Raw genomic sequence first — 10,490 nt, 5'->3', positions numbered from 1 at the left:
ACCCTAAAAAACTCCACAACATCTTCTCATCCCTACTCAACCCTCCGACTCCCCCTGCCCCGTCTTTCCTAACAGATGATGATTTTGCCAACTTCTTCACAGGGAAGATTGAAAAAATTTATGAGACATTCTCCACCACTAATCCTTCTCTACCCTTTGAAAACTCTACACCTACTCTAAATCAGTTTTCTAAGCTCACATCTGATGAAATCATTCAGATTATATCTACAGGCAACCCAACCACCTGTCCACTAGATCCAATCCCTTCTGCAATGCTTCAAACCATCTCCCCTGACCTCATCCCTTTCATTTCTTATATCATAAACAGCTCAATCTCATCTGGCCAGGTACCATCCGCCTTTAAAACAGCCAGGGTTCTTCCAATCCTAAAGAAACCCACTGCTGATCCTACAGACATCAACAACTACAGACCAGTTTCCCTCCTCTCATTTCAATCCAAAATCCTTGAGCGCTGTGTCTACAATCAGCTATCACTTCATCTGTCACAGAACAACCTCCTGGATCCTAACCAGTCTGGCTTCAGAACAGCTCATTCTACTGAGACTGCCCTTCTGGCTGTTACTGAGCAGCTACATGCGGCCAGATTGGCAAAAATGTCATCTGTGCTTATTCTCCTCGACCTATCTGCAGCATTTGACACTGTTAACCACAAGAGTCTCTTGTCAATCCCGAAGAGGCTTGGAATTCAGGGCTAAGCATGGCAGTGGTTTGCTTCCTACCTTGATGAGCGATCTTACCAAGTGACTTGGAAAGGATGCACCTCTACCTCACGTAGACTTAATCATTTTTCAAAAAAGCTATGCTTCAAGAGTAATGCAACAGTTACTTATCATTTTAAGCAGTTGTATCAATTGATAGTTGGATCTTTATAATGAAATGAATAGACACCAAACTCAGATGTGATGTGTGATTTGCATTTTGAAATAGTAATACTTTGATGTTAAGTTGTGTCATTTTGAACCAGTGATTTTAGTTCAATGAACAAATGATCTTTGGTTTATATGTATTGTATCCAAGCATTTGAAAAAAGAGTTAAGTGTTTTGAAAAATGTGCATTTTGATCATTGGTTGTGATTTATGTGTCTAAAGTTTTGAAAAATAACATGAAAGAAATACAGATTGAGTGAAGCAACTGAGGTCTGAGTATGTTCAGGTATGATCAATTTGCCTGTTTTATGGGGAGAAAAAAAACTGTAATGTAATATTTCTTTCTTTACAGAAAACATTTTCATATTCAAAATTACTGTATGCAAGATGTCACTTTTTTAAATGATTGCTTTTGTGGTTTTAATGAGTTAATGACCACTCATTACTGCTGATTGATTTCACATGTTTGTATGTATATATAAGTAAGATGAGTGGTATCGCACTGTAGTAGCCTACTCAACATAGCGAGGACATGGAGCCAGAAGTGGAAGGTGAAAGGCTAGGAATACATAGTGGTCAAAGGAATAGAAGGGGACAAGCACCCCTTTTGAGAGGTGGCCGTGAGTCTCATCATAGAGGACGGCTTAGGCCTCACCAGAGAGTTGGCCGTGGGCCTCGTCATAGAGGACGGCTTAGGCCTCACCAGAGAGTTGGCCATGGGTCTCGTTTTAGAGGTGTGGGTGAACGCGGTAGAGGACAAGACCATAGACCTAGACACCGGCAGCAGCAGCAAAGGGTGTCGAATGAAATCAGGGCTATGGTTGTAGACTATGTCATAAATCACGGCATGACGATGACAGCAGCAGCTACAATGTTTCAACCAAACCTCAGAAGATCTTCTGTGGCCTCCATTATCAGAACTTATCCGCAATGAAAACCGGTAACTCTTCAGAATCTACTCAAATTTAAGATACTTCAAACTGTTGCAGTGAATTAGTGTATACAACATGGCAGTGTGTACCAAAGGGTGTGATGTGATTGTTTTTTGTAAATTTGTTCTTACTATGACTTTCTCCCTGCAGAATAGAGATTAGGCCAAATAGGGGAGGCAGAAGCAAAATTCTGACTGACCAACAAGAGTAGGCTGTGGTCAATATGGTTCGGGTCAGAAATGATATTCGCCTTAGAGAAATATTTTCTGGACAATGATGACTTGCCATAAGTGAATGCCATAAGTTTGCCCACTATTGCACGGGTGCTGAAATGACATCAGGTGTCTTTAAAACAACTATATCATGTGCCTTTTCAAAGAAATACAGATCAAGTGAAGCAACTGAGGTCTGAGTATGTTCAGGTATGATCAATTTGCCTGTTTTAGGGGGAGAAAAAATCTGTCATTGTAATCAGTAATTGTTTTTGTATTTTAGAGGGTGATGGAGCTTGACGCTGATGAAAACCATCACAAATTCTTGTTTTTGGATGAGGCAGGCTTCAACCTAGACAAGGAGGAGATGTCGGAATGTAATTGCCCATACTCCACTTTCCTTAACCCAATTGAGTTTTTCTTCACATGGAGGTGGAAGGTCTATGATAGGCACCCTCACGAACAAGTCACTCTTCTCCTTTATTTAATGATTGTACTAACAAATACACAATGAAGTTATGGGTATCTCGTGTATGGGTGATCTAAAGTAATGTTCCTATGATATTTCATAATAAATTTGATTTTTAGAAACAATGCTTCTGCAAAACCAAAACTTCTCTAAAGATATGAATGCAATATGGCAAGTTTTGAACACTGGACAGCCTGTGTTAAGAATAATGACTGTTTTGAGTTTTGTGTCTAGAATTTTGAAAAATGAGTTTTGTTATTAGTGCAAAAGTGATTGTAAAAAAACTGTAACTGGCACACGAAAGCATGACCACAATTTTATGCACACTTAATTGGTTACCTTTTGATCTTGGCTTTTGACAGACTTTGAGATATCCATTTTAAATTGTTCTATGTGATTTTTAAAAAATTGTTATGCTCAATTCTCTGTGCAGCACTCCCAGGACTGAATGTTAAAATGCTTTATAAATAAAGTTGGTATGGAAAGTGAAAAAGAAGTAAAAGTTGTCATGTGACACACCACAACACAGCACCCAGTGCACCCAGTGAAACGTGTCTTCTGCATTTAACCCATCACCCAGGAAGCAGTGTTTGGGGACGATACTTTGCTCAGTGTCACCTCAGTGGCAGTTGGGGATTCGAACCGGCAGCCTTCTGATTACAGGTCTGCATTCCTTATCCACTAGACCATCACTTTTGCAAAACTGTGTGAGATCGTAGTTTTGTATAAATTTCTGGCTGCGAATACCCATAATGTCGCGGCTATTTGGCATGGCGAGGCAGGTGAACTGAGACAATGACAAAACTAGACAAGGAAGAAGGATGCATTCGACCGATGTCATGAAACCGGGGTTTATATCGGTGTGTCACTGGAGGAGTTCGGGGACGCATTTGCAGGCATGCTTGGAGCAAGGGGACAAGTCGTTGCACCGGGAGTAGACACTGAACACGCTGGGGAGGAGGACTGGAGGCGTTTGGTCGGGGAGAGAGAGGCCGGAGGTGAGTTGGGACGGGAGTGTAGCCGTGGATGCGCCTCCATGAGGCAGGGAGGGGACTCGGGCTTCGTGGGGGGTAGCGGGGAGATCGTCTCGGCAATAGGGGCAGGCAAACTCAATGTCAATGGCAGGCGAAGGTCGTGTTCTCGATGTAGAATCCGTCAGGAGATCGTCGTAACAAAGGGGACAGGCAAGGCTTGAGGTCAGGGACAGGCAAAGGTCGTGCTCGTGGATTCTAACCAGCTGGGTGTGGGTAAATAAGGCTAGCGTCTCTGGGAATGAATTCAACTCAAAGAGTTTTATGCTCTGCGCTGCCCACTCTCATTTCTGCTTCCGGGTCGCCGTCTCCCTGGCTGGTCTGGTGCTCTCTGGTGGGCTGGAGGTGTATTGGCTGTGACACGGTGATGACAGGGGAGACATCTGGTAACATGATGAACATGTAACATAACAAAGACCCGACAGAGAACAGACACGAATAGGGCAGATTTATACAATTAAACACGAGTGAACATGATTAGGAAACATTACACATGACTAACGTGAAACGCTTAACCCGTAACCCCTTCCGGACCCGATCATGACACATAAGTTATTTCAAGATGCCCAGCCATTATCTTTTGAACTGGCAATGGTCATGAGCTACTTTGAACTGTCCACAGTCAGGTATTGTTCACCTAACTGTAACAGTTGGCCATTCTCAGTGGCATCCCATGTCTCCCCATCAATTACATATTCACTTATTGGGCCTTGCTGAGCCCTGTCTTATCTTGGTTCTCCCACAACTACTAGAATTCAGTGCACGCTGGTTGGCCTCCGGTCTCTACAGAGGTCTTTTTTTTTTTTTTTTTTTTTAGCACTGCACACTTGCAAATGTGGAGTTCCCCTTATAACTAAAGGTCACAGAGTGGTTGGCCTACTGGGTAAGAAAACAGGCCTAATCAGAAGTTTGCCTGTCCCCACACACTGATCCCTGGGCGCCTTTCATGGATGCCCACTGCTCACTAAGGGGGTGGGTTAAATGCAGAGGACACATTTCACTTTGTGCACTGGGTGCTGTGCTGTGGTATGTCATATGTGACAATTTATCAGTTTCACTTCACTTCACAGGCCACAGAGATTCACAAACAGAAAATACTGCTTGTAGAAGTGATTCAGTGATTGGTAAAAAAATTAAAAAAAAATATGTTTGTAAATTTATTTTCACTCATTATTCATAGTTTTGATGCCTTCAGTGGGAATCTACCAATGTAAATGGTCATGAAAATAAAGAAAACACATTGACTGAGAAGGTGTGTACAAACGTTTGGCCTGTACTGTATTTTTAGCCATTGACTCTGGAGACTCTGTGTTGTTCTTGTACTATTAGACTTGAATGCGGCTTTTTGATACAGTGGATGAGGTTATTTTAATTTCATGTTTGGAGCAGTGGGTGGGGATCAGGGGGAAAGCCCGAGAGTGGTTAAAGTCATACTTGAAAGATACAATTTTCTGCGTCAGCTTGGGTGACCATGTGTCTTCCTCTGCCCCCTTCTGTATGGTGTTCTTTACTTTTCTTTTATACCTTCTCCTGCTTGGGATTATACTTATTAAGCATGGTATAGCATTCCACTGCTATACAGATGACTGCCAGATTTATGTCCCTTTTGAAGAGAAAAGCAGTAAATAACCCAAAGGTGACAATCAAAGAACAAGGCACTTTTTTAAATTATTCTTCAAAACAGATAAACTTATAAACAAAATAATGCATCTATTCATGGCTTTTAATAAAAACACTCAAGGCAGAAACACAACCATAGCTTCCCAGAAAAATGGCTCGTACACGTCATCCCGCATGTTTTCACACATTGTTGACATTTTCTGTTTGGTTTTATGGCTACGGCACACATCCTTTATGGAAACTACCTAAGTCTTGGAGAGTGAAACTGTGTGCGTTCGAGAAAATAACCAATCAAATGACAATCTTGCAGGATGACAGTGCTGTCTCTGGGAAGACAACAGACAGTAAAATTAACACTGGTTTACACTTTACAATGCAATACAACATCTCCAGATGCAGTTATTCATATATTTGTATACGTTTAAATATAAACGTTCTTCTTTAAGAAAGTAATATTAAAAATATTAGAAATTTCCTTGAGGTTACATTTAGGGTCAAGACATAATTCCCAATGAAAACTTACACAGACTGTTGTGTAGAAATGAACAAAAATACTGTGCTTGAATTTTGAGGAAACTTTTTTTGCTTTATTTTTCAACTTTGTCCTTTTTGTTTTTTAAATTAAAAAGAGGAAATTATTCTAGTTTGAATTAATTTGAGTCAGAGGCGAGACCACGGCCAAACCTCTGCCTTCGATACAAAAAAAAAAAACAGTCTGGTCTGCCTGACTTAAACATGGAAAGCCCATCCCAGCTCATTTTAATTAATAATCCCAATCATGGATGCACTAATTGGAAAAAAAGCTCTAGAAAATGACAGTGGCTTCTACAAACACGCATCTAGTATCCCGCATGTCAGAACCATGTCTGCATGGCAAGAGAATGAATATACTACATTGTATATGTAGTTCTATATTTGTTCACAAAAAAGTGTAATTAATGTTCATTTAATTATATAAATAATGGGGTTGGATATTTTTTGCTCCCCCCAGACAAGCCAAATGCCCACCCATACATGATGTTCTGGTCACACCTCTGATTTGAGTGGAGTTGTCCATTAAAAGTCTAGTTACATCTTATTTTGATTCAAATACACATAAGTGATTTTTTTTTTTTACAGTTACTTGGTTGTCTGAGGCTCATTATTACAGGTAAAGAGTGCAGGCTGGCCTGTGTTGTGCCACCCAGTCACGTTGCCCATGTTGACCCATGACCTTCCCGAATAGCCTGTAATATGGGCACATCAGCCTCACAGACCATGGCGCAATGGAAGAAAGTGTCCTGGTGTGAACTGTGTTTCCTTTTACGTGATTTACAAGGTACCAGGTAATGCTGTACACCCTCAGTGGACTCCATGGCTGTCTTGGCGGCAACGTCCATATTCGGTGGGTGGTCATAATCTTATGGTTGATTAGTGTGCAATGTATAAAAGTATGTGCAAGTTTTCAGGTCGGTGTGTTCGGGCCCTCTGCAGTTTAAAAATCGAATTTTGTCTACCAACTGATGATGAGGATGTCGGAGAGCCAATGAGATCCGAACGAACTGGTCCATCTGGGGGCTTTCCAGGTTATCATTTTCTTTGGTCTTGTGGCGAGGTTGTGGCTGTAAACGCCTCCTCCTGCCTGCTTTTTTATCGGTGCCAGTTCCTCTGTGGCTCCAGTCGAGCTTGCTGCAGGGCGAGAGGCAGGATGAGTGACCACAACGACGTGCTGATCGAGCGGAGCGGCAGCCAGGACACGGTGCTGCCCATCATTGCAAGGTCGGGGGCAAAAAAATTACAATGATCCTGGAATCCTACTGTAAAGCAGAACGCTATACGTTCAAAAAAAGTTTTATTAGAACAAAAAATATATAGCATTGCTCCAAAAATAATGCATCGTAAAAATATATTAGACATTATTGCATAACAACAATATTGTCGTTTATTAAAGTAAATGCCGTCATTTAAATTAAAAGTAAATGTAAAGAAGTGCAAGAATTTAAGCGCGATCCACTAAAATTTGAGTTATAGTGTATAGTATACAGCCAGTCCTCATAACGCAATTCTATTCTAGCTATAGACCGAAATTCTATACGAATAATTACTGCCGCTCGATGGATTTTCGATAAACATTCAGGGTAGAATTCGCTGGCAGACGCCGAAAGGATTTGTTTTTGCCTGGTGACTGGTGACGTCACGGCTGTTTCGGAGCTTTGATTGGTCCAAATGGTGAAGTCGAGCGAAAAGGGTGCAGATCAAGCTGATAAAACTCGAAATGATCATTTTTTCTTTTTTTTTGGAGAACAATTTACAAAAGCATTATTGGTTGTGCGTTTATTGCATTATCTTTATATTCCTGTTAAATATTTCATTCTGTTAAAGTTAAAACCTTGAATACAGGTGTGACACCAGTCTTAAGAAGTACTGTGTATTTTGTGTTTTTTTTTGTTTTTTTCCCTCTGTTTTCAGCCGACAGTTGTCGCCCGTGTCCCCACCACCGATTCACGCCGCTTCCTTTCCCTTTCTCTTCCGCAGCAGGAGGAAGACCGTCTCGGTGAAGATGGTCGGCCTCACCGTGCTGGCCTGCCTGCTGCTGGCCGGCCAGGCCGTCACCACCTACTTTGTGGTCTCCCAGCAGCAGCACCTGAGCAACCTGGAGGAGGGAACCAACCACCTGAGGAAGCAGCTGTCACAGAGAAACACAGGTGGCCGCCTTCCGCAGCACAATCCAGCGTTCTCCCGTTAAAAAGAGGGAGAGACAGGCCATTTTTATTGAGCTCATTGCTGAATTGAACCATCCAGGCCGTGCTCGAGACACCCAGAGCTGGAGTTTTGTGTAGGTTTATCTCCATCTTTCGGAGTTCCGGCAACTCCTAAAGAGTTCCCGGAACTTCTGAGAAACAGAAGTTGAAGACGTCTGCTTTTTAGTGAGGAAGAATTGATACACTCTTTTAATTAAAGAATAAACTTTTTTCATTTTTCTTCATGACTCCTCCCTTTGACCCCATGGGGTGTTTTTTTTTTTTTTAACCAAAATTATGAAAGTGAAATGATTGTGATACACTGCAGCGGTGACACGACGAAAAGTATCCTCTGCTTTTAACCATCACCCTTGGTGAGCAGTGGGCAGCAATGATAGGCGCCCGGGGAGCAGTGTGTGGGGACGGTGCTTTGCTCAGTGGCGCGTCCTTAACCGCTAGACCACCACTGTTAGGCCACAGCCCTATTTACATTTATTTAGCAGAAACGTTGGCTTCCATTTAACTTTTAAAATTAGGTTCATCCTCTACAGATAAATATTTTAAGAGGACAATGAATGTGAAATGCAACACGGGAGCAAGGAAGCTTTCATGGGACTTTCTCAGAGCTACTTATTTCCTCATGCTTGCTGTAGAGCTGTATGCTCTGCTGTAGTGAACATTCTGACAAGGTGATGGTGTTTCGGTTGGCATGCAGCCATGTGAGAATTTGAGGAAGAGAGTTTGTCTTTCAGTGTGGTGTCATATTTTTTCTTTAAAAAATCGAAGCTCTTCCTGAGACAGGGCAAATGAGGTTTTATGCATTCTCATTTGGGCATTAAACGTGAGAATTTGTTTGTTCCTATAAACTTGCACAAACAAGTCACAGATCAAATGTGATTGTTTCTAGCTCGAGCTTGCATGATTTTCTATATGACCGCCTTTTTTAATTTCTTGTGTTACTCACACTAATGTTTACTCTCGCCCTGCAGCCTCTGGAGGAACCAAGATGATGCACATTCCCGTGAACACCATGCCCCTGCTCAAAGACTTCTCTGATTTGGACGCACAGGTAACAGGAAACCTCAGCTGACCTCAGAACTGCAGTTCTGTAGTAGTGATGAGGATCGGCCACCAGGGAGCAGCAACAACTTACAAAAGCAACTTAAATCTGTCCACATTTACAATTATGCAGTTGCCGAATGTTATAAAATTTAAGACACTTGTATTTAGGAATTAGACAGGTGTGTATATTAAGGTGTGTAGAATATAAATATTTCCTAGAAAGGTAAGGAAAGTTTGAAAGGAAATTGCATTATTTGGTGTAAGAATGAATAGATGGTGTGAGCATATGTGAACATATGTGGCTTTTTTTTTTCTTTACCTCATAGAACCCCCCACCTAATCCAACTTCTGGAAAACCTCGAGGTAAATACACCTATCATGCCCTCTTCTCCTGAATAAATGGCAGTTTTATGTTCAATGTGTACCGATATCTCAGATACACATATAAAACCACCCACGGCTTCGCTCACCCCTCTACTCTTCTCATTCTAGTTGCAGAACTTGACACCAAATGCAAATTGGAGGCTTCTAAAAAGGTGAATCCTGGTGTGTACAAGCCCCAGTGTGATGAGCAGGGCGACTACATGCCCATGCAGTGCTGGTCCAGCACAGGGTACTGCTGGTGTGTGGACAAGAATGGAAATAAGATCCCCGAAACTCTCATCCGTGGCCGTCCGCAGTGCCAGTGAGGTCAGTTCAGACTATAAGAGGAATGGTGGCAGAGTTTAAATATCAATTTTAAGAAAACTAGTGATTTTTCATCAGGGCTCTGCCAAGATGTGTTCCTGTTTGTATGCTTGAGTTGTGACCTTCTTCTCCTCAGATGAAGGAAATCACAGGGACTGCTGCGCTTCTCCTGTCCTCTGGCACTCAGTCACCTGCAGAGTATATCCGACTGGTGCATCTCATCGGCTAGACATCCTAATAGCTCTGAAAAGACTGTGAGATCCATTTATTTTTTCTTTGGGTATACGGTTTGATTTGTGTTTTTGCACATTCTACACAGTGACAGCGCACAAACACACACACACACACACACACACACACGCCTCTTTCTTTGACTCTGTAATCAGTAGTTGGACTGTTTATTAACCCTTCTGTCATGTTAACAGTTTAACTAAATTTCTTTAAATGATATTTTAAACTGTAATGAAGTGGGAAACGATTGAAAGGCAGTTGAAGAGATGTGGCTGAACAATATAAATGTGCCTTTTTCCAACTGGGTGGCTCCTAATGCTTGCACAATAAAATATTTCTGTGTATAGGTCCGATCTTTATTTCCTCATGGGGGTATATTATTATTACTGTTATTGTTGTTGGTGTTATTTTTTTCAAAAGAATGTTAACGCCCTTGTGTCTCTCAAGTAAAGCAATACAATTTATAATAAAACGGTAAAAAACTGTACTTATTTACAGACATACAACCCAATGTACATAAAGTAAAATAAACGGCAACATGTGTGAGTGTACGGAATGAATGACTTTAGATCAAAGCAGGAACATCCTGTGCTGGGCTTTTATGAGGATGGAGGAGAAACGGTGGCACCTAATCATCA

General features: G+C 41.6%; 1 protein-coding gene across 2 annotated transcripts; it reads left to right on the top strand.

Annotated features, from left to right (window-relative positions):
• Positions 1 to 6,738: 6,738 nt before the first annotated feature.
• Positions 6,739 to 10,198, top strand: cd74a (CD74 molecule, major histocompatibility complex, class II invariant chain a). 2 transcript variants are annotated; one of them, XM_028961070.1, is made up of 6 exons: positions 6,739 to 6,910; positions 7,670 to 7,836; positions 8,862 to 8,941; positions 9,261 to 9,297; positions 9,427 to 9,624; positions 9,758 to 10,198. In XM_028961070.1, exons 1-5 carry the CDS (start codon positions 6,840 to 6,842, stop codon positions 9,621 to 9,623), a joined length of 552 nt encoding a protein of 183 aa, XP_028816903.1. In that variant the 5' UTR covers positions 6,739 to 6,839; the 3' UTR covers position 9,624; positions 9,758 to 10,198. The 2 variants fall into 2 exon arrangements, with proteins under 2 accessions (XP_028816903.1, XP_028816902.1); XM_028961069.1 differs by having other exon boundaries at positions 6,746 to 6,910; positions 7,667 to 7,836.
• Positions 10,199 to 10,490: the final 292 nt, after the last annotated feature.

Source organism: Denticeps clupeoides, chromosome 18, assembly GCF_900700375.1.
Source record: "Denticeps clupeoides chromosome 18, fDenClu1.1, whole genome shotgun sequence".
NCBI lineage: Eukaryota > Metazoa > Chordata > Actinopteri > Clupeiformes > Denticipitidae > Denticeps > Denticeps clupeoides.
The sequence above is the reverse complement of the archived record's forward strand: the minus strand, read 5'-3'. Positions and strand labels throughout refer to the sequence as shown.

Coding starts and splice junctions, on each gene's coding strand:
- cd74a (XM_028961069.1), top strand. CDS start 6,840: ATGAGTGACCACAACGACGTGCTGATCGAGCGGAGCGGCAGCCAGGAC. Junction 6,911..7,666: donor GTGCTGCCCATCATTGCAAG/GTCGGGGGCAAA, acceptor TCTCTTCCGCAG/CAGGAGGAAGACCGTCTCGG. Junction 7,837..8,861: donor GCTGTCACAGAGAAACACAG/GTGGCCGCCTTC, acceptor CTCGCCCTGCAG/CCTCTGGAGGAACCAAGATG.